Raw genomic sequence first — 26,831 nt, forward strand, 5'->3', positions numbered from 1 at the left:
ACGACTTCTTTCAGTCACCCCCTGTCATTTTCCCTCGCCGTAATCACCCCTGCAAAGTCAAATGCCCAGCTTGCCACTCGGCCCATTACGCACAATCATTCATCCCCAAAACCATAGCTGACTGGAATAACCTACCATCTGATATTGCCACTGAAGTTAACACTGATCAATTTCATCAAATGCTGTGGACTCGTATCAGAATTTGACGTCTCTGTGCGTCTTTGGTGTTAGCTATTTTTTTTTCAGGGCTAATTTAATACCTTTGCATCTTGTTTGACATCGTATTGCAGTTTTTTTTTCTTTTTGTGTTATCCTTGAACCCCCGGTGTTTCAATTTTCACACTTCATTCTTATATTTATTCGAACTTTAATCCACTTCCAATATTGGTGTATGCGTATTTTGTGGTGTTCTTACTAGGTTTGCTGAATTGTTTATTCTTACTTTTTTTTTCGCATATTCTTATTAGTGTGTTTCGTGTGCCCCCCCCCCCCCCCCCCCTATGTAATACCCTCTCCAAGAAGGCCTTTAGGGTATTTGAATAAATAAATAAATAAATAATTTCTTTTATCCTTCTCATCACGGCTTCCGTAAGAACCTAACTTGTGAAACACAATTAGCTATTTTAGTCCATGACTTGCCCATGACCCTTGATTCTAACCTTCAAACTGACTCAACCTTCCTAGATTTCGCGAAAGCCTTCGACAAGGTTCCTCATAAGTGCTTGCTACTAAAACTTTCTTGGTTAAACTTGCATCATAACATACTGCAGTGGATAAAAGAATTTCTGGCAGACCGTACCGAATATGTTCACGTTAATAATTAGGCTTTTAGGTCTCTTCCAGTAATATCAGGCGTCCCGCAAGGGTCAGTCGTTGGTCCCCTTCTATTTTTAATTTATATTACCGACCTACCAACACATGTCCCCTGTAACGTCCGTATCTTTGCCGATGACTGTGTTATCTATCGCACAGTCAGTAAGCTCTCCGTTCAACTAACTTTCCAAAGTGATTTACCTTGTGTCCAGGACTAGTGTAACCAATGACCCATGGAATTAAACCCCGATCAATGCAAACTCATGTCATTTCATCGAAAACGTAATCCTCTCCTGTTGCCTTATCCAATCTCGCACGTCACGATGGCATTAACACAGTCTTATAAATACCTTGGCGTAACGTTGTCCAACGATCTAACCTGGAACGCGCATGTCACTGCAGTGATATCATCTGCTAACAGAAGCCTTGGATTCTTAAACCGTCATCCACGTTAAGCGCCACCAGACCTAAAATCGCTTGCCTACAAGTCACTCGTACGCTCTAAGCTGGAAAATGCATCTGCCATCTGGAGCCCTAACCAAACACATCTAACAAACTGACTAGAATCAGTACAAAACAATGCCACAAGATTCATTAATTCATGCTATTCATACAATGCCAGTGTATCATCGTTAAAAGCACAATCCGGCCTAACAACCATGGCTTGTCGGCATCGTATCGCTACTATGTACTTATTCCATAGGTCCTTTTACAGCTCACTTCATCATCCACCCTACATCAGTCCTCCTGCACGCATTTCACTCCACATTGGTCATCCCCTTCATGTCGCCCGGCCACGTGCGCACACTGCCACTTTTGTCTCATCATTCTTTCCACGCTAAGCCTCGGACTGGAACGGCCTTCCACGCGACATCACCGCAATTACCTGTCAATCTACGTTTTTGAGCTGTATAATTAACATATTTAACAGCGAGCAAACGTGTACGTAAACATCTTTTCCTTGTGTATTTAATTCCTATTTGCTACCGACCCCTTATGTAATACCCCAATCCTGGGGGCCTTTAAGGTAGTCAAGTGAAGACTTTATGCTTTGAAAACTGACGGCTTTCTATACGAAGTGTCTATTGACTGCAAGGGTCCCAGAAAACTAGAAGAATGCAAACATTATACCAATCCACAAAAAGGGAGACGTTAAAGAATTGAAAATTATAGGCGCATTAGCTTATTGCCAGTAATACATAAAATAATTATTACGATATTCTCCAATATAATAAGGCCTACATCGGACTTAAGTCAACCAAGGGAACATGCAGGTTTCAGGAAGGGATACTCTACAATGTATCCCATCCATGTCATCAATCAGGTAATTCAGAAATCCGAAGAGTACAATGAGCCTCTCTATATGGCTTTCACAGATTACCAAAACGCTCTTGATTCAGTAAAGATACCAGCAGTCATAGAGGCACTACGTAATCAAGGAGTACAAACCGCTTGAGTAAATATCTTGGAAAATATCTAAAGAAATTCCACAGCTACCTTAATTCTACACAAGTACGAAGATACCTGTAAAGAAAGGGGTCAGACAAGGACACCCAATCTCTCCAATGCTATTCACTGCGTGCATGGAAGAACTATTCAAGTTATTAAAGTGGGAAGGCTTAGGAGTAAGGATCGACCGCAAATACCACAGCAACCTCCGGTTTGCCGATGATATTTTTTTTTCAGCAACACTGCAGACGAGTTACAACAAATGATTGAGGACCTTAACAGTGAGAGTGTAAGAGTGGGATTGAAGATTAATATGCAGAAGACAAAGAATGTTCAATAGCCTGGCCCGGGAGCAAGAGTTCAGGATCGCCAATCAGCCTCTAGAGTCTTAAGAAGTATGCTTCTCTAGATCAGGTACTTACAGGCAGGGGCGTTGCCAGGGGGGGGGGGGGGGGCTTATGGGGCTCCAGCCCCCCCCCCCCCTCCCCGAAATGTTTTCGTGCTGCCCATGCACCACCGACCAAAGCAACTCCCGGCACCGGAAATTATTCTGAATTTTGTCTAGAATGTCTCTTTCATGCTCGAAAAGACATTTCACCGCAAACATTGCGAACTCGGGCTGGATTTCGCGCCAATGTCCATGCACCGGGAGTCGCATAACGCAAGCAGCCCCATCCGAGCACAAAGGTTCAAGGGCGTTTTGATGGCGAACGGGCTCGCCGCGGCATCTTTCGGAGGCCGCGGAATCTACGGAGCGCATGTATGTCGATTCCGAAACTTTATGCGCATAAAGTTCTTATAAACTTTAGATGTGAAAGGTGCATTGATATTTCCTAAGTTGTGCTTTAGATCTTCAATTACGGAACTTTGTGGGTTTAATGTTCCTATAAATATTTCACGCCAAAGGTGCATTGACTTTTCTAAAGTATTACATCGGAATATACAACGAGACAAGCCAAATCAAAACAGTACCAGACAAATTGACAAAGCACGCAGCGCGGTCCGATGAGATGAAGCGTTGTGGTGCTTCACTTGTGCCGTCATGCACATAAATATCAAACTTTTTTTTCACCTACGCCAAAGACACTAAAGCCACCCATGGTTCTTATTTTTTCTACTTTGACTTTTATTCGCCAGGACACATTGAGCCCCTTCATTTTTTTTTTGTCCTTGCTACCCTACCCGCGGGCTGCCCGGCCAGCCAGAGAGCATGCGTTGTTCTCATGTGGCACCGACCACCGCGCGGCGCACTTCAGTGCGCGTTCGCTTTTCTCTGACCGAGTGGAGATTTTCGCTTGGCAGAGTTTTGGACGCTTTCTGGCTAGCGGACGAGAAAAAGAAATTATGTTCGCTCGCCGCCATCACTGTGGGGACTCGACGAATTGCACCGCGTTAGCTTAATTGAGCGCAACCTCTCCGGAAAGTCTTGTCTCGCCAGTGTAGGATACCGAGAAGTATGCGTATGGTTCTTGATGGAGCAAGCGTGTCACGTTTTGTTCGATATTCCTTCGGTAGCTACATTAGGTGCCCAAAGTAGGCATTCGATTGTGGCCAACATACTTTCCGTTTTTTTCGTCTGGGTGCCCCGGCCCCACAAAAGAAAAAAGTCATTGTTGCGGCGCAGCGAATTGTCGCATGGTGAAAGTTCGATTTTGTTACTTCTTTTGCGGCAAGTAATGGGCCACGGGACGCTTCAGTTGCCGGATACTCATACTACATAGTATTGCGATAGCAACTTTATGGACACTCCACGCGCATTCCTGCCGTCGCCTTCATGTTTCGTATCAAGTCCAAACGCGATAACATCGCGACCGCGCGCCCCATGCTGTATGTGCGAGTGAAAGCACACAAAGGGGGGTGAGGAGATGGTATGGTGGAGCCGAGGATGGTGGCTCAGTCTTGTGTGCGCCAAAGAGAAAAGCGGGGAGCAAGCGCGCCGCCTTCCGTCGCGCGCGCGATACATCGGGGGGAGTGGATGGAATGGGGGCGGGATCTAGGATTCTGTGAAGCTGTGGTTGCGGAACATGTTTATTTGCCTTGTTTGACTCATTATATAGAGTGACTTTTTATTAGATACGTAGATTTATTGGAGACTTATACGTATATTTAAATATCTTATTGCGAGGTTTTGTGTATACGTAACTTTGTTTCCAGTGACACTTTTTTGTCTTCTATCAAGATATATCTTCGCATTTGTATATTCCATCGTATCTTCGCATTTCTAATCTACGAGGGCGAGTCAAGTGAAAGTGAGCCTACCCATCTGCCGCAATAATGGTTCAGTTCATTATCTGCGAGGCATGCGCGTAGCACACAGGCATCTCTCATTTACAAAAGTGACACGCAGGTGTGAGGATAAATGTTTTTTAATGCTCTCATACACTGGGTTGAACATGGTTGCGTGACGTAATGGACGCTCCATATTTTGAGCAGCGTGGTGCCTTGAGGTTTTTCACAGCTGAAGGTATTTCCCAAAACGAAATTAGTCACCGTATGACTGCCATGTACGTTCAACATTGCATTTCATTGGCCACTGTGAAGAGTTTGAGCAAACGGTTAAAAGAAGAACGTGAAAGTTGCAAAGACGATCGAATACCGGGCCAAAGACACCGTGCAATCACCCCTAGCAAAGTTGCAAAGGTTGATGAACTGATGAAACACGAACGGAGGATAAGCATCGATGAACTGGGAGAGCGTGTGAACATCAGTTACAGTTCGGTTCATGCCATAATTCATGAACATCTCGATTATCGGCTCTTGTGTGCGCAATGGTTGCCTAAGATTTTGAACCACCACCTGAAGACGGAGAAGTTTAGCGCTGCCTTGACTCATCTGATCCGGTATCACAATGAGGCTGACGACTTCTTGTCTGCACTTGTGATCTGGGACGAACCATGGTGCCACTACTACGAGCCTAAAACACGGTGGCAAAGCTTACAGTGGAAACATTCGAATTCACCACCCCCAAAGAAAGGAAAGGCCGTCATTTGCGCCGGAGAGGTGTTGTTGACTTTTTTTCTATCGTCAGGGGCCATTACTGGTGGAATTTGCTAAATATTGAGAGACTATCAATTCTTTTGGTTATTATGAAACGTCGGATCAGTTGCGTGTCACAATCAAGAACAAAGTACGTGGAAAATTTGAGAATGGGTTCATCTTGTTTGACGACAATGCCGTCCCCACGTCGCTGATGTGGTTAATACAAAACTGGCAATGCTCAAGTGGGAAACGCTGCAACATCCGCCATACAGCTCAGACCTGTCGCCTTGCGACTTCCATATTTTGGGGCAACCGAAAAAACAGCTCAAGGGAACCAGATTCATGTCGGACGATGACGTGAAAGAGTCAGTTGCAAACTTTTTGAAGCAGCAACCCAAGGAGTTAAATGAGACGGGAATCACGCGACTCGTTAGACAATGGAATAGATGTCTAAATGCTCATGGAGACTACTTTTAAAGAAAGTACCCCGTTTGTCATATATTTGGAATGGCTCACTTTGATTTGACTCGCCCTCGTATATTTTGCCCAACTCCTGCTTTTCATACGTGCTCTCTATTGCGGCGATAATTTCGGTGCAATTACTCACGATACACGACTGGTGACAGCTGCTCTTGCGTAATACATTGGTACAAATGACAGCGTCATTGAGATTTTTCACTGGCCGTTGCATATGTACAAGAAGCTAAACAAGGTTCTTGAATGACAAAGTTTCATTAACATATATGTCCTCAACTCGTTAATATTATGGCGTTTACATTTTCCATATCAGCGGCATGCACTGCTTTGCTGGTTTCGAACTGATATAGTTCTAAAGTTCGTGTAATATTTTATTCACTTATTAAATAGACAAAAACATGGAAGCATTGACATCAGTTATTTTGGGCACAATTTTTGGCACATCCAAGCATATTGTGTTATGGAAAAATACATATTTTAGTTGTTTTGACAGTGCGTAGCGTTCCAGAATTCGTTTGCAGCATCGTTGGCAATGGCAATGCAGTTATTATTCATGTATTTGATCCCCCGACAAATTTTTAAATGGAAGCTTTAGCTCGGGTGCTCCTATCTAAATACATGTAAAAGGAGAATTCGTTTTTCTCGGCAACCACTGCACCAAGTTTGACGAGGTTTGTTGCATTTAAAAGAAAATCTTAAAATTTAGTGACTGTTTATTTCGAGTTTTTGAGTTAGTTTGTCAATTTTTATTATAGATTAACAAAAATTGAGAATTTCAAAAAACGAAACTATAATGTTGACAACTGTGTAACTCAGCAAAAAAAAATATAATGAAATGTGAATTGCATGGAATAGTACATCTAAAGCGGACAAAATTGATGTTATACATGAACATAAAAAAATTTAGTAATATGGAAATACATCTTTTGCGGAACCCCTGTAACAGACGTAACAAATTCACTAGACTGTAAATTGGCAGACCGAATTTGTCCACTTTGAATGATCTAATGGATGCCGTTTACAGAACCGCGATATCTTTCTTGATGCAGAGCTATGCATTTGTAAACTTCGTGCTTCTATTCTTTTGAAACCATCGAATATTTTAAAATCTTTTTAACAAAATTCAAGCCCTAAATTGAAATTCCGCTCCCAAAAGTCACTAGACTTTAACTTTGTCTCTGAAATGCGACAAATTTCATTAAAGTCGGTCCAGCGGTTATCTCAGAAAAAGGTTTTTGCGTTTTACATGTATTTGAATAGGCCGCGTCGGAGTTGGGTACGAGCTAAAGCTTCCTCTTAAGAAATAGCTTTAGCTCGGGCCCAACTCCGACGCGGCCTATTCAAATACATGTAAAACCCAGAAACGCTTTTCTGTGATAACCCCTGGATCGCTTTTAATAAAATTGGTTGCATTTGAGAGAGAAAGTTATATTATAGTGTCTGTTGGAAGCGGAATTTCAAAATAGGGCCTGAACATTGTTTAAAATATTTTCAAAAACTCGAAAGTTTCAAATATATAGGAGCATGACGTTTACAAACTAATAAATCTGCATCAAGAACATATGTCGCTGTTCTGTAAACGGCATCTATTATAACAGTCAAAGCGGGCAAATTTGACGTGTCAATTCGTATCTTACGTGAATTGGTTACGTTGTGTACAAGGATTCTACGAAAGCCGTATTTCTTAATATTAAATTTCGTGAGATTCATGTGCAACATAGCAATTTTGTCCGCAGTAATTCGGTGCAATTCACAGAATTGTGATATCATTTTTCATTGCGGAGTTAGAGTGTTAAACTTGATAGTTTAGTTTTCTGAAAATTTACGATTTTGGTCAATTTTTAATAAGAAATTGACAACAGAAATGAGAAATTCGAAACCAATAGTCACTAGAATCAAAATGTTTCTTTTAAATGCAAAAACCTCGTCAAATTTGGTGCATCGCTTGCCGGGAAAAACGAATTCTGCTTCTACATGTATTTAAATAGGAGCACACGAGCTAAAGCTTCCTCTTAAGGAGGAGGCCGAGCTGCAATATGAGCCTCCCCCCGAACGAAATTTCTGGCTACGCCACTGCTTACAGGGGACCCTGATCATGAGAAGGAAATTTACAGAAGAATAAAAATGGGTTGGTCGCATACGGCAGACATTGTCCGCTGCTGACTGGAAGCATATCATTATCATTGAAAAGGAAGGTGTACAATCAGTGTATTTTACCGGTGCTGACGTATGGGGCAGAGACTTGGAGACTAACAAAGAAGCTTGAGAACAAGTTAAAGACCGCACAAAGAGCGATGGAACGAGGAATGCTGGGCATAACGTTACGAGAGAAAGAGAGCGGTTTGGATCAGAGAGCAAACGGGTATAGCCGATATTCTAATTGACATTAAGAGAAAGAAATGGCGCTGGGCAGGTCATATAATGTGCAGGTTAGATAACCGTAGGACCATTAGGGTTACAGAATGGGTACCAAGAGGAGCGAAGCGCAGTAGAGGACGGCAGAAGACAAGGTGGGGCAACGAAATTAGGAAATTCGCAGGCGCTAGTTGGAATTGGTTGGCGGAGGACAGGGGTAACTGGAGATCGCAGGGGGACGCCTTCGTCCTGCAGTGGACATAAAATAGGCTGATGACAAAACTAAGCGCCCTAAACTTTGACCCGGGAGTACTTAGCTGGATCCAATCATTCCTGTCGTCTCGTTTCCAATTTGTTGTAACTAATGAGTCCACATCTAACGCGGCTCCAGTTGAATCCGGTGTTCCACAAGGGTTTGTCCTTGGTTCCCTTTTATCTTTAACATATATTAACGATTTACCTGATAACATTTTCTCACAGATGTATTTATTTGCGGGAGACTGTGTTATATACCGAAACATAACTAGTGCCTCTGATGTAACTGCCCTTCAATCTGACATAAATAACATAATTGGTGCCTCACTTGGTGCATGGAGCTCAACATAAATGCAAATCTATGCGGATTTCGCATTCTAACGCATCTTACCCTATCTACGCCCTCAATGACTGCATCCTTCAATCCGTTCCATGCTACCGTTATCTTGGCGTTCATACAACTAACGATATTTCTTGGAAGCAGTATGTACAATATCTAATACCTAAAGCTAACCACTCCGTAGGATTCTTCGCTTGCACCCGTTTCTTTAAAACACCTGTTGTACACAACTTACGTCCTTGGGCAATTAGAATATGCCTCATCCGTTTGGGATCCTGATTAGATCACATTAACGAAATCGAATCAGTACAAAATCGCTTTGTTCGTTTCATCCTAGCTAACTACCATCGCACTGCTAGTGTTATATTAATAAAAGGTACCCTTCAAATCCCATTATTATCTCCTCGCTGAAAAGAATCACGCATTTACCCTTTTCATAAAATCTACTACCACAACGCATCTCTTCGCCCCATTCGATTCAACCTGTGCCTTACTATTCAGCTCGTCGTGATCACGTACATAAAGTTAAAGTACCCCGTCATAATAGCGTCGCGTGTTCACAATCATTCCTTCCTAGGAATTCAATCGAGTGGAATAATCTACCTACATCATTAGTAAGCATCAGTGACCCCACTCGTTTTAAGAATGCACTAATCAACATGCAATAATGTATGGTGGTAAATGCTATAATTACGCATTTATTCGTGGACATTGTCTGCTGGGTAAACTGTACTCTTTGTGTATTTAATTACTTCATATTATGCAAGTGTTTTTTTCCGGTTGTTATGCAAATATCAGCAGTTTTTTCAATATATTCTTTTGTTCCTTGCACTATGAATTCCTAGAAATACTGTATTTTTCACTCTTGCAAATTCTCGCCCCTTCCCTCTGCACTGTACAACTATGTACCTTGAGAGTCCCACAAATAAATAAACATGCCTTGGGAGGAGTTGAAGTGCGCATGCGTCGCAGGTTATCTGCGGCAATGTAAGTTCCAATAGAGTTGAAAGTCGAGCTTCCGTCCGTGTCTCACGCCTTTTCGTTGTGTGCACGTCCTTAGTGTTTTGCTGGTACCCCCTTTTCAACTTATGACCGCTCGTTGGTAAGGCCCAATGAAAACGCGCCAAACATCTCAATGCAATCGCTTGCCCACGAGTTGTTCATAACTCGAAGGACGCTCAGCAGCGCTCAGTTGGACATTGGGCCACACCAAAATTACGGTTGGCCCACATGCAAATTTAAAGTTGGCCCACCCCTAAATTGGAGCTGGCCCGCCTCAACTTCCAAGATGGCCTGCCCCACATTTCAAATTGGCCAGTCCACAAATTTCTACACGGCCCACCCACAAATTTCAAGTTGGCCTACCCACATTTCATGTTGGCCTACTCACATTTCAATTTCGCCCACGTACAAATTTCAAGTTGGCCCGCCCACAAATTTCAAGTTGGCCCACCCCAAATTTCAAGTTGGCCCACCCCCAAATTTCAAGTTGGCCCACCCCCAAATTTCAAGTTGGCCCACCCCCAAATTTCAAGTTGGCCCACCCCTAAATTTCAGTTGGTCCACTCCCAAATTTAAGTTGAGCCACCCTCAAATTTCCAGTAGGTCCCCGCCCTAAGTTAAGTTGGCCCACCCCCAAATTTTAGTTGGCCAACTTGCAAACTTTAATTTCATCATCATCAGCAGCAGCAGCCTATGCCCACTGCAGGACGAAGGCCTCTCCCTGCCATCTCCAATTACCCCTGTTGTGCGCCAACCGATTCTAACTAGCACTCTCAAATTTCCTAATTTCGTCGCACCACCTAGTCCTCTGCAGTCCTCTACGGCGCTTCCCTTCTCTTGGTACCCCATTCCGTCACCCTAATGCTCCAACGGTTATCTAATCTGCGCATTACATGATCTGCCCAGGCAATTTTTTTCTCCTGATGTCTATTAGAACATCGTCTATACCCGTTTACTCTGATCCAAACCGCTCTCTTTCTGTCTCTTAAAGTTATGCCTAGGATTCTTCGTTCCATCGCTCTTTGTGCGGTCCTTAACATGTTCTCGAGTTTCTTTGTCAGTCTCATCCAAGTCTCTGCCCCATATGTCCGCACCGTATGTCAGCCAACTTCAAGTTGGCCCAGCCCAAATTTCAGTAAGGCCACATATCAACTTCAGGTTGACCCAACGCCAAATTTTAAGTTCCCCCAGCCCCAAATTTTAGCTGGTCCATCCATACTATAAGCTTTCCTATGCATTTTCTAAGGAACCCTGTGTATCTCTGGGTATTTTCTTTCAATTCAATATTTTCGCTTTAAATTCTTCCTGATCACTTAAAAGCTACCAATAATCTACATTCACACTATCATAAGGAATAAATGTTGTTGCAAATTACGTATTTTTTGTGCAGATACAAGGCACTACACTTCTCCCGTGACAGGGCCGGGGCGCTCACCAAAAGAATGCTTACGCATTAAAAGGACAAGATAATACGCCGACTTTCTACTAAAAGTTAGTGTCGCGTGCATGGATATATGCTAAGGATATCGCTAACATCAAACACAAGAACTTCTGCAACGATAAGTAAAAACAAAAACAGAAACAAACGAAAGACAAGCAAAAAACAGGCAAGTGCCATCCAGCAAGGCCACCTTTTTCGCCCGCATCACTAGCTTTGATAATATTATACACCTCATAGTTAATCTAGAGAGGGCATGTACATCCGTGAACAACTCTATGGTTGCCTGTCACCACCTTGTACATTTCCCGCGTCTGGCGTTTCCTTTGCGCTGTTTAGCCACGGTCCAACCACCGATCACCAGCATCCGACCATGCATGCACGAAAACGGGCGATACAGCCAGAGAAAGTTATTCGCTTTAAGGTACCCGGAACACTGGCGCTACGTCCAGCGCCGGTGAGCAACACGTGTCTGCCCGGCTCATCCATTACATGACAAAAAGACGAACATACCAGCGGGTGTGACCCTGTTTGAAGCTGTGCGGCGCAGCACGCGCTTGGGTGCCAGTGCAGCTACAAGCGGGTTCGTCGATAGCTTTTGGCGCAGCTTGGGTATGCCGCTGGTGCCCCACGAGTTGCGTCGGCCGCCCTGCTCGACACCGCGTGGCCGAGCCGCCAGTGTGCCGTCACCGATGTCGTTCAGGCTGCGATAATGAGAACACTGGAAGAAGTTGGTGTCTGTCTGCTTTACTAGCTTCTATAAAGCACGTGCTACACTTCTTAGACTTCTGTTTTTCTTTATTAATCGGAGAAAACATATACCACATAGCACAGAAATAGCCGGTACAACCTTGTGAAGAACGGCACCTGTGTGGAGACCAAATGTTCTAATTAAACGTCCAACGTAGGAAAGTGTTAACGGAACTGTCTAAGGAAGCTGGGTAAAGCGCTTTCGCGCAAGCGGGAACAGAATGTTTGAGGAGGTGGATACGCCGACATAACATTCGTGTTGAGCGAGTGTTAAAGCGACGCTTTTGGTTGCCTACCTTCTCAGGGCTTGGCGTCTCTCTTTCGGTTGCTGGTTCAGTTCTTGCCCAGTAAGCTAGACAGAGGTATAACAAAACTTCTCCTAAGAAAAAAATAATTTATAACATTACGTCATAACCCATCTCCTAGTGACTGTCGATGTTAATGCGATTAGCACTAAAAGAATGTAAGGATAGGGCGTGCTGTTAAGATGCCTTTATTTACGTTTTGTATTGGTGGAAGTAAACTGAGAATGCTAATCACGTTGATTGCCCACAACTACGCCACAACGTCTGCACCTTTGGATGAAACAAGAAAAAAAAAAAACCTTCCTAAACGCAGCCCCCCAATCGCGTCCAGTTTAATCCCGCAGGTCCCACACATCAGCGATTGCACTTTCGGAATCCACAAAGAAAGATCCACTAAAGATGGCCTACCGACTAAAGCCAGCTTTGTGCCGCTCATTTTGTAATTTGCGGTCCAGTCTCTGACTTCGAATCAACTACGGCGTTATTGCATAGACGTCGAAAATTTTGATTGCGATAGAAATTTTATGAACACTCCAACCTAATTTTTGCCGTCGTCGTCGGCTTTGTCGCAATGTTTCGTACAAAGTCCAAGGGCGATAGCACTGTCGCCGCGCGGTGGTTTTATCGATAGCGGCTCAATGTCGCGTGCGAGATAGGGATGCGGAGAGTAAACGCGCCGTCTTCCGTCGCACGCGAAGCACCAAGGGTAGGGATGCGAGTGGTACGGTGGCGGTGTATACTGTGGCAGCAACTGCGTATTGCTTGGCGCGGTCGCGCGCACCGTACCTTGAAAGCGATCTGCGCTGCGGGCAGAGTATAGGTGCGCCGATGGCTCGCACCTTTGTGCATGCTGTATTCTCGCCGCTCAGTTTGCGTTGAAACAATAAACAGAACGGTCACTTCGCTCGCTGCTGCTGCCGCGCTTCCCAACGCCAACGTTTTCACAGCGAATGTTCGCAGTCATCTAGTACGATGTGTTCATGTTTGCCTCTGCGCGCTGACACCATGCTTGTTAATTTAGTTAATAAGCGAACGTTTACAAGTTTGTAGGGATGATAAAGCTACTACCCTTATTTTGTATACCTGTCTACTAATATGCTATGTACATCGATGCTTCGCCTTTCGGGCGAAACTGACTTTTTTCCCGAAGAGCCCGTGTTTTTATTTCGTCAGCCACGCCGTGGAAGAGATTAGATACTGGCAGAGTGGAAAGTGCTTGAGCTGTCCAAATAATGCGAATCACATTAATACATGTGTCCACCGGTGAGATGTGAACCTGGGTCTTGTGAAACTCAAGCGATCAGTGGCAAATCATGTCGTCCTCGCCTAGGAAAAACGCCAGGTTCGCTGCACTCATAGCTTTTTATTTAATAAAGAATCTGCATAGACCACAAAAAGAAAGGGAGAAAGAAAGACGATAAATGAAAGACAATGAAATTAAGCACCATGAGCCCGGCTGGCTACCTTGCACTGGGGGAAATGGTATGGGGAGGGAAATATTAGGAGAAGAAGAGAGTATGCTGTGGATATCGCCGACGCAGTAAAGACTACCCTGTATATGCACTTGGAGAGGCGGAACAGCGTTATTCGTCATGGGATATTTAACAAAAAGCTATTTGAACTAGAGATGTAAGCTCCGGCGAAAATATCTTGGAAGATTGGGGAAATGTTTTTCCTGTTTTTCAGCACAAATGAAGTGCAAAAAGAAAGCCCATAAGTATTTCGACATACAGTTACATTGGCCATTCTGTGCTGTGCAGCATACGATTCTAGAAGTGACGACGACGACGACGACGACGACGACGACGACAAAAACACACCACAGTTTACTCCCCAGCACATTGTCTTCATTAAATGCTTTCAGTTCCGTTATGATAACGTAGCGTAGCTTTCAAACATAGCGGAATACAGGACGCCCTCTGGGGTTTGGTGAAGGATTAACGTTTGGGACCCGCGAAGCACGTGTAAGCGTCAACCTGGTGGCCATCTTATTCCCAAATTAGAATCTTTTCAGAAGGCAGCGCGATTTATTACAGGTAACTATCCACAACGTTCAAGCATCACCAAAATAAAACATGACCTCGGACTCGTCCTATTGCAGACTAGAAGAAAGATATCTCAGTTAACTTTCTTCGATCAGCTTTTTCATCACCCAAATACCTTCTCTCAGGCACACATCTTACCAGCCAAAAGGAAATTTCCACGAATTGATCACGAATTTAAGGTCGAACAACCATTTGCACGTACTAAACTATTGCAATTTTCATGTCCGCACTTAGCCATTTCGGAATGGAATCATCTCCCAAGTAATATAGCCGAAATAACTGGCCATATTATATTCAAACAAATACTTAATGAAGCAGTCGGAAATTAGTAACCATAGTATTTCTTCTTACATTTCTTCAGATGTCAGAGGATGTAAGATTATTGTTTGTATAATGTAAGAATTATTGGTGTCTGATGTACAATGAGAAGAGATATAAAGGTTGCATAGCATCTACGACTTCACATAAGGATATTCGACTGACATGCACGCTGCTTTATACCTTTGTACATCAATTGTTATCCCCCCCCCCCTGTATGTAATGCCCAAGCTGGGCCTTTAGGTAAATAAATGAAAAAAAAAGGCCTTTGCATTGATCAGCCGCTGACATCTATTTCTAGGCTGCTGCAGCCTGTGGGGATGCGCGACTCTCACGCGTCCCCTGATATGTTGTTTTCCCGCACGGCTCGCGTGGCCTGGCGCCCGCGGCGGTCGGAGTGGTTGAGGCGAAGTACGAGAGATGGCGCGAGTGTTGCGCTGCTAACGCCGCCGAAAGGCGAGGTTACTTGGGCGCCGAAAGACAAGGCGCTTTCTCTTTGCTTCGGGACAGCAAGCAGTGCGGTCGTGCTGTGCCGCGCGTGCGCCGATCCATGCTTCTGCGAGACCGTCTCGCGTGGCCGCCTTGGAACGCGCCACCGTTCGCGTGACCGTACACGGGAACGACCAGGCGTTGGGATCCAGCATGGGGCGAACATATTCGCTCGCTATCCGGTCGCGGTGAATCGGACTTCTAGATTTGTCGCGCGCCCATCGGCATCTTTTGTGGATAGCAACTCGGCTAGCCGGCATTGATCTATGAAGGGTGCAATAAATGCCCTTGTGATTGTTTGCACTACTGTGTTGTCGTTCCTTTGTCCCAAGAGCACGGAGGAGAACCCTACAAGCCTTAGACATTTGCCAGTTGTGAACGGAAGCGGTCGTAGTTTGGAAATGTTCATAACAAGCTTCCCAAAAGGCTCATAAGTAAGCTTCTTTAAAAGGTCGCAGTTTCACCTGAAAGTCCAAGCATCCATTCCGATAGTAAATAAGTGGGCAGCTATACGAAGTAAGAATAGTAGTTTTATCGGCCGTATAAACTTCTAAATATAGACGTACTAACTAAATTAACAAGCGAGTGAAGTCACCTTCGTGCAGCGTCTCGCATCAACGCGAACTAAGCCGCTGAAAGACAGCGCGCAGCGGACTTTGTCCCTTGGCGCAGATGGCTTTCAAGATAGTGACCCGGGCGGTAGCGCGCGGCCGCCTGGGCCGCCCCTAGTACAACCATAGAATAAAGAACCAACTTAGAGAAGGGAAACTGTACCATCCGCAGTGGTTCGAAAATAAGCAGCGGCAGCGCATGGAACTTACTTAGGTGGACGCCAGATGACGTTGCTCAATCCGGAAGCGGAAGTACACTTTTTTTTAGAACAAAATCCAATATGGCCGCTTCTGGCCGGTCGCGTACGCTGGTACGCGCCGTGCTTGCCCTGCTGGCTATGCGGCATGCCTCAATGCCTTCGCTGCCCCGTAGCTGGTGCGTTCTAAGTGCCAAGAGCCTCTACTGACGCCCATACAAACAAGTCACAAGTGAGTGAACAGAACGTGCGATTTTATTGGCAGAAGACAAGCAGTGTACATTCCCGTGCAATAGCAGAAATAAAATTTGCATGTTGAGATACGCTGGAATCACTGACGCGAGCTCGTAAACGGCTCACCGTCGTCGTCGCACGTTGTGGTCAGGTTAACGAGCGACAAACAGCAGCGGAAATAGATTGGACAGAGTGTGCCACCTGTTTGCAGCGACAGTCGCCGTTAAACATGCCCAAATTGCATTGCGGAGCAATCGGGTGACGCAGGCATCTGCTGCCGCAGCCTACACAGCGACATGGACTACCCCGGATTTTAGCCGTTCACTCCTTTCCAACCTGCACGTTTCTTTTCTTTCGGGGGCCGCTAATGTGTGGCTCACACTTGGTGTCTCACATTGTCTCAATATGGACAAGTCGCTTTGGTGGGCATCGCCTTCATCAGCTACTTTTGCGGGCCTTTCCAACCATGTGGCTATCAACTTCATACGCATCGGACTATGTAAGCACGTATTCTGGTCTCCGTTCGTGCTTAATCGCAGCCGAGAAAGGCCAGAGGCACAATTTGCCCATGGCTGCAGCAGGAAAGGGTGAACGGGGAGCACAAATCACGGTGTGTGTAAATTGGGAGTCTATGTCACTGTGCAGACTACAGGAGCAAATGCTTACTTCGAGAGACTGCTTCCCAGTGCAACCGACCAGGCCGCAATATTCAAAAAACATAACACTGCAACCGTAACCAAGTGACTAAACAGCAAAATTAAACAGCAATCAGTCACCGCATGAGGTTCAGACAATACATTAAACATTGGCTACGAACCATCTTACAGGCATAATGCTTGCCTTTGTCGCATGTGGTGGTCTGGTAATAAGCGACAACCAGCGGTACAAACAGATTGGACAGAGCCTCGCACCTATTTGAACCAAAAGTTGCCGTTGAAGATGAGCAACTTCCACTGCGAAGCAATCAGGCGACGCAGGCATCTGCTGCCGCAACCAACACAGCGACATGGACTACCCGACATTTTAGCGTTAACTCCTTTCCAACCTGCACATTTATTTTCTTTCGAAGGCCGCTAATGTGTGGCTCACACTTTGTGTCCCACTTTGTCGCAATGTGGACAAGTCGCTTTTGTGGGCATCACCTTCGGCAGCCATTCTTGCGGGCCTTTCCACCCATACGGCTATCAACTTCATACACTTCGAACCATGTAAGCACATATGCTGGTCTCCGTTTTGAGCAAATCATGGCCGAGGTAGGCCACAAGCACAATTTGCCCATGGCTGCAGCAGGCAAGAATGAACGGGGAGCACCAGTTACGGTGTGTGTATACTGGGAGTCTATGTCGCTTTGCGGACTGCAGGAGCAAATGCTTACCTCGAGGGACTGCTTACCAATGCAACTGACCAGGCCCCCACATTCGAGAAACGTAACACAGATACCACAACCAAGTGGGGCAGCAAAACCAGATTCTGCAATCAATCACTTCAGTGTAGCTTGCGCAAAGACCCAGGCTATCGAGGAAGAAGAGCAATCATCAACGAGACTAGGAATATGGAAAACAAGAAAGCTTGCATTCAAGAGAGAAGCCACTCTGCTCTGCAAGCGTTGAAGCCTAAAAACATCGAGAAAAGTAAAATGGTGCATAGCACATGGTGCATAGGTTAATGCAAGACACATGCCGATGCTGCATCAGCTATTTCAGGAGAGGAATTGTGCATGACAACATACACTAGAAGATACTGTTACAGATATGTTAGGCTACTAGACATTGACTGGTATTAAGTATCAGCGAAGAATCGGTTGACCTTTATGTTTGGATGAGGATGAATGATCTCTAACAAAAATGGGCAATGAAAAAACTTGCATTTATAGAAGAAAAATTACACTTGGCACAAACGGAATTGACATGCCTAGGAAGCTGATTAAGGGAAAACTGACGGGACTCTATCTTTTGGCCAGCGTCGTCCGTGCTTGGTCGGATGTTGCAGGTGCATCTGAAGACGAAGAATTTCCAGAAAGTCCTTTTTGAGTTACCTGGATGACTCAGCCAAATGTCCGCGCTGGTGGAATGGTGGCTGAAGCTCTTTTCAGTCTTGACACAGTCCTCTGCAGACTTGGTATCTCATCCATATTCTTCTGCATACACTTCTTTGTTCGTGGTGTGAAAGCCTTGCAAATTCGGCTCCAGCCCCTTCCTGTTGGTGAAGATAGGAGCTCCTGTGATGACCAAGATGTGCTTGGCATAGACTCTGTTGGGGCAGAACGGTGACACATGAGATACAGCACAGATTAGCCAAACTCATGTGTGTTTTCTTTTATATTCGAACCAATTATACTGAATCATAAATATGAACAAACATTCATATCTGCTGCAAACAGCAAGCCAATACAGCATATATCAAACATATTTATTTCTGAACCATGTGTTGTTTACCTTGTAGTAGTAGCCAACGTCCACACAACAACCTTGTTGCAGCAGGCAGCAGCTTCTGTTTAGTGCGTGGAGTGTGTTGCTTTATACTGGTGCCGTCCTCATTACTGCATGTCTGGAACAGAAATTTTGACTGAATCAGAAATTGAAAAAGCAAAATTTTGCAATATGAAATGCAAAAGGGTGTGACCTATATATTGTAATGGTTTGCGACTACAGAACACATGCAAATGTACACTGTCTGTTCTAGGGTGCTTAAGCAGCATGTTAAATAAATATTGCTATTGTCCATAAAATTGATGTCTGCCTAATTACAATGCATGTCAACAGCTTAAGTATTATTAAGATCACAAATGAGAACATTTGTGCGTTCATTTATACACTAGAAGAGATCATACTGCTGGTTCCACAAGCAAATGCATGAAAGTCATGAAGCTATTAGAACTGATGCATTATTTTTCTGTACGAACGTGATGCACCGCTTCACTACTGCAGACATAAATGACCTACGGTAAACCAAACTGAACAGCAAGAACATTTGGAACCAACAAGTTCAAAACATGGGTGAATTATCATGCTTGCAACTGTTTAATACATTAAATTCTGTGCTTTCACTTCATTTTACTAAAGGATTATTCGGTTTTGTGGCCGAAAGAAGTTGCCGGCGGACTCGAAAAAAAAAAGAGTTTAATATGTATATTAAAAAGGCTGCTCAGTCACCTAGGACCACGGCTACAATAAGATGAAAAATGAGACGCGCGTTACGATATCGCTCTTTCTTTCCTGGTTGTGTGTGTATAACGACAGCCTCGCAAGTAAAGGTTTACTTAGGAAACAGGAACTGAGATCCTGACTGCCCATATGTAATGGAGGACCTAGTTCGTTAACTTGTGCCCGCCTGGAAGGTAATGAGACGGATGTTATATAACGATTCAAGCAGCGGTGTTAAGCGACTCACCGTTATTGCCGTTGTCAGCCGCAGCAAAATCCAGCTCCCGTTTCGATGCAGACGTGTTCCGAATGGCTCCGGACCGAAACCCAACTTCCAGGCTTACATGTTCGCTTGCAAACACGTAACTTCACCCCAAGTTAAATAACGCGAGACAACGAAGCGCAAGAAACTAGTTTTTGAAACAAAGAAGCAACCAGTCTGAGTGTACGAACGAATGAATCCGTGCCGCCGTGCACTCGAAAATACCGGTAAAAATTTTAAATCCAGGCCAGAGGTCACGTGAAAGATCGATGATGCTGAACGCTATTTGCGTTTATAATGACTAAGAAACAATAAACTTACTAACAAAGAGTACAATATCTAATTAGCAATGATAATTTTGCCCTGTTTTTTATGTAACAAAAATGCTTCGGTAATTGTAAGAGACAGTTTGTAAGATAAAATTGCGCTTATTACGACGCCTCTACCGGGAAATGTTTGAACTAACGTAAGCATCCCGAAGTGATGCTACTACGCTGGCTTTGTTAGCAGCGGCGCGCGGTCGATTTTTTCGCCCTCTGTGGCCATTTGTTGAACTTGAGAGTGTGCTACCCCTGCTACAACTAAAGCCCCTTAAACTTCTTAAAGTAGCGACACTCTCCTCCTCTGCCTTCACTCCTCCTCGTTTCGCCTCTGTTTCACGCTCCCTCTTCCTCTTCGACCGTGGCGCCGCCTACACTACTCGAGCGTAGCAACGGCGCCAACATGCGCTTCTCGCCACTCCGTAGACGCTGCTCGAGCGAAAATGGCACTGATGCAGGGCGCGAGGGCCCACATGATGCTATTAGGCCAATAGTGACGCGGCGTCGGCTAGAGCGCGCGAGGAGGACGTAGCATTCTTCAAAGCATGGCACTACTTTACGAAGTTTAAGGGATTTTAAGTACAACGCCCCCCTTGCCTATTCTCTCCTCGGAGCCTTGCGCGCGACGGAAGACAGTGCGCTTCCTCCCCGCTTCCCTCCCTTGCGTGCGCGAGATTAAGCCGCCATCGCCGGCTCACCCTTGCGCGCTTTCACTCGCACATACAGCATACGGCGCGCGATGACGATTTTATCGCCCTTGGACTTAATACGGAATGTGTTTACGGATGAATATTTTTTTTATTTCTGGAATAATGAATGTAAGCAGAATATCAATTTTTCCTAACATTTCCAAAATTTCATGAAAAAGCACGAAAGAAACCCGCTTCTTTTCCTAGCCCAAGATTTCCATAATATCGCATCCCTTGTTTGAAGTAAAAAAAAAAAAATGGATTATCGGGTAGGACGTATCGGGTACGTAGCCGCCGAGGGGCATGTGCAACCTTTTGTGCGTGCTGCTGAGAGTGTAAGGGCGATATAGGGCACTGGGTGCACAGCTGGGCTAGTTTCGGCGTAGGCAATTACCGTCGCCATGTTTCTGGTGGCCAGGGGAAAATTAAATACCGTTCGATATTCGGCTATATTTGTAATATCTACGGCGGCGTCAAGCAAAATAATGGAGTTGTTTGTAAAATCATTTGCTTCCACGTATGTTTTTTTCATTTTGGCGCACTTTTTGGGGTATTTGGTGGTTGCTTCATCCATTGCGCCAAGGTATGACGCTTTAGCTGTTATCGCTTCGGCTGCCATTCTGTTCATTTGCTGCTAGCACTCTGCACACATGGGCGCCTTTGCCGTCTACTGAGCGCTGCAAAATTTTATTTCTGTATCGGCCAGTTTTACAGCAATATAAGACAAGCAGAAGAAAGGCCAGAAGGCGTTCTGCTCAGCTCTATGGTTGACCAACACGAGGAGGGACAGCCGAGCCACTTTTCTTCCCTTCCAAGAAAATAAAAGGCAAGTACGATTTTTATGCAGTCGTTATGCAGCGAAAAGCTGCTAACCTTATTGAAAAGGGTATGCGACAAAAAGAACGGCCTTGCGTACGTCCATGGTACATTGGTATGTGGTGCGTAAGAACATTGAAATTGCCTTTCGACAACAGCTCCTGAGTGATCTAGCTAACTCGCTGCGGAAATTGCTCGTTGTTAAATCTTGGCGACTGCTGTTCGTTTTCCCGAGGAATAAACCATTTATATCTTACCATTGCTGAATGTGGGCTGCAGGAACGCGATGGTTAGGTTAGCGCTTGGTTGTTGGTTAGACATGGCAAGTCGCCTGGAGCTTCGCGAGGTGCGGAAACCAATTGAAGAAGCGCTGCGCAGGCGCAAAATGCGCTGCTTTTTCCGCGTTGTCCGCTATGGCGCCGGGCGCTTTTTATGTTCTGAAGCAAAAATTCCAGTCTCGCCAAAAACAACCTGCTTGTCTGCTAATTTTTATGAGATATTCATCTGCGATGTTCGGGGTTGTTAATTGTGAACTACGCAGCCGAGCAGATTTTGCTAATAACGAGGGAGTTTACCTTCGCAGCGAGTCGCGCGGCAGTGCATCTGTCAGCGCTGAGCGAGCCACGCGCTCCGGCGTTCCCGAGCATGTGCTGGTGGGCGAGTTGGTTATACATGATTAGAACGAGGCCGCCACATAAAACAACGGTTGTTAGAGCGCCTACCTGGTTGTCTCGTGTCGTCGTCCGTTGTTTTATTTGGCGCCTTCACTGAATCGGTGTTCCCGCAAAGTTTTGCTTCCCGACTGCCACCCAAATTCTTCTAGAGTTGGAAATGCTTATAGACAGTTGACCCTGCGGCGTCCGACTTTTGGAACCTACTCTTCTTGTAAGAGGGATTCTGTAGGACGAGGAAGGCGAAGGGTAAGTAAAAGGTCGAACTAATCCGTCATTGCCTCATTTACAAGCGAACGAGAAATTCATCAACAAAATAATTTAGTGAAAGGTGAAACAGAGAAACGCGAACTAAAAATGTAAAGACTAAAACAAACCCCCGCCCAAGCACTCCGTACCGATGGTTAACCGGCGAAGCTGAACTGTGCGGCCCCGGTGTTGGTAGGCTACCAGATCCGGCTTGGTTAGCTGCCGGATCCTCGGCACGTATTTGCTGCTTGGGCTCGACTGCACGGGGCTGTTCTTGCGCGCGGGCTGCAGCATCGGCGCGGCGTAGACGAGCTCGTTCCCGGTTCAGCTCACGGCATTGCTGATCGAAAGCTCCCTGCTCATTCGGAGTGCGTATGACGCGTGGCCTTCCCATTTCGGGGCTGGAGAGAAACTGCAGCGCGCGCGCTCGGCTGCGACGGAGAGCAACGACGTCACTACTGACGCAGCCAATCCAGCGCCTCTCTCTCTTTTTTTTTTCGCGCATGCGCATGGGGTTGCGCCGGAGGAGTTTTCGGCGTACAGGCGACAGACGGACAGACAAATTGGCTAGCCATATGGGGAACCAGCGCTGGATAGGCGGCGCGTCGAAAAGAGTGCGTTGCACGCCGCCCTGGCGACGAAACGCGCCATATCCCAGCCGCTCGACCAGACGACACACACGTGCGCGGCCGTATTATAGTTCGTATGTTACCGCTTTCGCGCCGCTTCAAGTAGACAGTTTTCGTAAAGAAGCTAGCGCCATCAAGTGAAGAAATGACGAAAGAAGCTTTTTAAGCTTTATATATTTTTCACAGTGTGTCGCGGCGAGCACGTGTGTTCCTTTAATGGTTGCGCGTGTGCCGTTGCCATGCGTGCGGGGCAGCCTGCCTCGCAAATCTAGAAGCTATGGCTCCGGTCGTGCTGCGCTATGGTTTCGGAAGTATTAGTTCGCCTGAAGACTCCATATTTCTCTGGCTAGACATAAAAAATTCAGATGTTACTTCACCACAACAGTCAATGGAGAAGAAAGCTTTATCGCATCAGCTGACTCGCGCAAGCAAGGGTTTGAGTGCTCCGCTGCTGGATCCGTAACAACGCTGGCTACATTTCGCACTAATTACATAAATTTACCGGATGCATCTCAGTGCCGAGTCCTCATCCGGATGCGCATTTAAAAAAAAAAACACACAAGCGGCTTAGTCGCGCGTGCGCCGGCAGTATGCGCACACAACTCGTATTACAAGACAGCTTCCCTCCCACATAATTCTTGGCAATGAATGGATAATATTTACTTTTCGTATCGTTCGCTTCGTGTGGTGGCACTGGAAGGGGCTTGGCGGTGGTATTGCGAAGGAAAAATGGTTGGTACATATGCCGGATGGTGCATGCTATTGCTCATTTTGTTTCCGACGAAATGCCGACTGCACATTCTGCTGTTTGGTACTGGCTGCCACGGCTGACCGTCTTCACTATCGAATAAACCAAGCACACACGCGAAATTCGATTTAGAAACCAGCCCGACACCGCTTGACACGGCGACAAGACAGGAACTTACTCCGCTCGCCTGACTGCTTGGATCCAACGCCGCCTCCGTTCTTGTTCGTAGGGTTTAGATGGAAAGACGCAGAAGCATACATCCTCCCTCATCCCGACGTGGCTGCGGCACTTGTGTACGCAACAGTATCGTCGGCGTCCTTTTGTTTTCCTTCGACTTTCAGCGCACGCAACGCCACTCCACTACCAGTAGCAATTTTCGTCCGCGGGAGCGGCTGAGTTGTGAACGTTCTGGCCGCCAGGGCGGCGCTGTAGGTGTCGTGAAAACTCCAGCGCTGGTTCCCCATAGACCGTTTTTACCACGGAGGAAGGAAACTCAGGAGAGGCCCTGACGTCACTCTTTGTGAAGCTAAAGTGAAGCCGGAAGTTGGCGTTGCTCCGCCTATCAGGCCAGCTCTCCTCTCTTGTTTACATTTCTCGCGAAACCACGCCGCGCTGCGCGCAACCGTGGTGCTCGGACGCGCGCGCTCCGCAGCAATACTAAACAATCGTAGCATGATTCCGCCAAAGAGGGCAATATTTCCCGCGGATATTCCTTCGTTCGTAGTGCGATACATTGCGTACAGCGTTGCATGCGCGTTCATTTCACGAACTTTAGTTCCTCGTGTCCCACCTAGCCACAGCAAAATCCGGGAGAGCACGGTCCAGCTAACGCAGCGCAACAAAACACGGAGACCAACGCGAACCGGCCCGCACAGCGCCTTTGCCACGGTACGAAACCTACGGAGCTACACGTGTGAGCGCACAGAACCAAAACAAAGCCGCCATTGTGGCCCGAAAGGCGTGGCCGCCACGGCAAAGAAATAAAAAAAATCAGCAAAAAAGAGAACCTACTACGTCATTTCCTCCACACTTTTCTGCTACACTCTTAGGCAAAGTTACACCCTTTGGAGTGCCCCTTCTGCCACACAACGATAATCGTCATCTGCCGTGATGCGTTTCGTTTCTTTAACGCTGCGAGCCCGGTACTTTCCAGTAACGAACGGCATGCGCGTTATCAGCATGACAGCATTCCCGAAAGGAAAGTAGCGGGCGCGGCGTTTTCAAGAAAGGAAACGAATCGAGGCAGATGATGATTATCGTTGTGTGGCAGAAGGGGCAGTCCAAAGGGTGTAACTTTGCCTAAGAGTGTAGCGCGCGGAGGGGGTAGGGCCTCTCCTATTTCCTTCCTCCATGGTTTTTACGTAGGCGCCGCCATATTGTGAAGCAGTCGCGCTATAGTGCCTAGAACATACAGTATATTCTAGGCACTATAGTCGCGCCGCCTATATGAGCAGCGCCATACTGGCTTGGGTGAAAGCGGTCTTTTGCATGGCAGGTATACGAAGTAATAAAACGAAGGACACCGACCAACAGAAGTGCTAAAAAATGAATAAATCTAAACGACGTTTCGGCTTCGCTACGGAAGCCTTGTTCACAATGGGATGACGGAAGGTTTTATTACTTCATGCTTCATCCCGACCAGACGGGCTTCCGTCGAACCCTCGATTTCATGGCAGGTATACGCTCGGCGGTAGGCTCTGGCGATTGTTTTCGCTGTCGTGTGGTCTGTTTAGTATGACGTGCGTCTTCTACGTGGTAAACGGTTCGGTGAGACGCGCTGAAGTGGTTTAAGGCGTCATGGCCGGAGTTTCTGCTGGCGTTGAGGTGGACGGAACACGCAGCGCGATGTGTGCGCGCATATTTGAGCCTACGATAAGCCTCGGAGATCACTTGTGTATTTCTGAATGTTCCAATGACTAATGTGACCTTATTTCAGTATTATCCTCTATTTCTAGGCTGCGGTTTAGGAGCCATGAAGCATACTCGACGATCGTAACAGCGTGGGTACCGTTCTGCTACGATAGGAGCTGTGACGTCATACTTTTACAAGCGCTTAAACTGTTCGCTGCAGATTACATTGCGTGACTACTTGGTTCGATGGATGAGGTTTCCGCCCCTCAATAAAATAGTTTTGGCAAGTAATAGCAGCATACCTTACAGTCTGAATTAAGCTTGTCCAGCAAAGGGACTGTTTACGAACTGCGCGAGCGTCCTAAGCAATGGTAGGTGCTGGATTACAGATATCTTCGTTCTATATACCGCATGGTCCAAGCATACGGCATCAGCGGTTATACATTCATAAACGTTGTGCGGCGTGACTATGCGAGGTCGTATTGCGGCGTTAGCCCGTTTTCTCTCTGCTTTTTCGAGAAAGAGGATGATAACCGAATTTCTTTTTCGGTTGTGTTCGTTCCGTTCTCTACGACGCACTCACACGTATTACGGAAATCTTGTACTCAAAAATAGGCATCGCATTCTTTTTATGTGATCCCTCTCATATTTTATGGCTGTATACAGGCCAAAAAGGCAATGCCGATGCGCACAGCTTACATATGTATCGTGCTGGTTCACCAACAGGAGTGATTGCTGTGTTGAGCTGCGCCATCGGCCTCATGCAGGAAGGCTATCGTAGGCATACGGTTGGAAGCCTACTAGACTTCAAATGCGCGAGAATGATGCCGGTGCATCACAAATATTTGATAGCGCCTGCCGCTTAGATGCTTCGGGGTTGCCTTAGGTTGGCCGCGTGCGCGAGCATGCGCTCTTATGTTTTATGTTTTACTCCCTACGCCAAGCGATCAGATAGTGAGCATATTTACTATTTCATGCTGCTAATACAGAGACACCGGCATTTTCTGTTGAATTAAAACCGATATAAGCAGAATAGTTCACAACACCTACACACACCGTGACTGATAATGTGCGTACACCGCGGCCGATAAAGCGCGTCATATTTTTGCGCCCCCAAGAGATATTTCCGTCTACTGTAGTTACCGATGCACCGAAAGGCTACCCGGACGACCTTATATGAACGGACATGGCGTAAATTTCACGAAGTGCGATCTAAAACATCTCGAAATCGTTCGGCAGCACGCGACAGCAATACTCTCAAGCAGCGCCGCGTCGGATCGCCCAAGCCAGGCGAGAGGAGGAAAGGCTCTCCGCGCGCCCTCGCCCGATGAAAAGGCCTATACAGCTTCGTTGTGAAACTTGAAGACATTTCGGCTTCCGTACGTAAGCCGCGTTC

The 26,831-nt window shown here is 46.1% G+C and overlaps 1 protein-coding gene across 1 annotated transcript in view; it reads right to left on the reverse strand.

Annotated features, from left to right (window-relative positions):
• Window positions 1–26,831, reverse strand: part of LOC126520649 (kinesin-like protein KIF12) — a 421,689-nt gene that overhangs the window by 26,235 nt on the left and 368,623 nt on the right. The window contains exon 16 of the mRNA XM_050169444.2: window positions 11,622–11,812. Coding sequence (XP_050025401.1) covers window positions 11,622–11,812 — 191 coding nt within the window. The remainder of the gene's footprint in view (window positions 1–11,621; window positions 11,813–26,831) is intronic.

Source organism: Dermacentor andersoni, chromosome 3 (genome assembly GCF_023375885.2).
Source record: "Dermacentor andersoni chromosome 3, qqDerAnde1_hic_scaffold, whole genome shotgun sequence".
In the NCBI taxonomy this organism is placed as follows: domain Eukaryota; kingdom Metazoa; phylum Arthropoda; class Arachnida; order Ixodida; family Ixodidae; genus Dermacentor; species Dermacentor andersoni.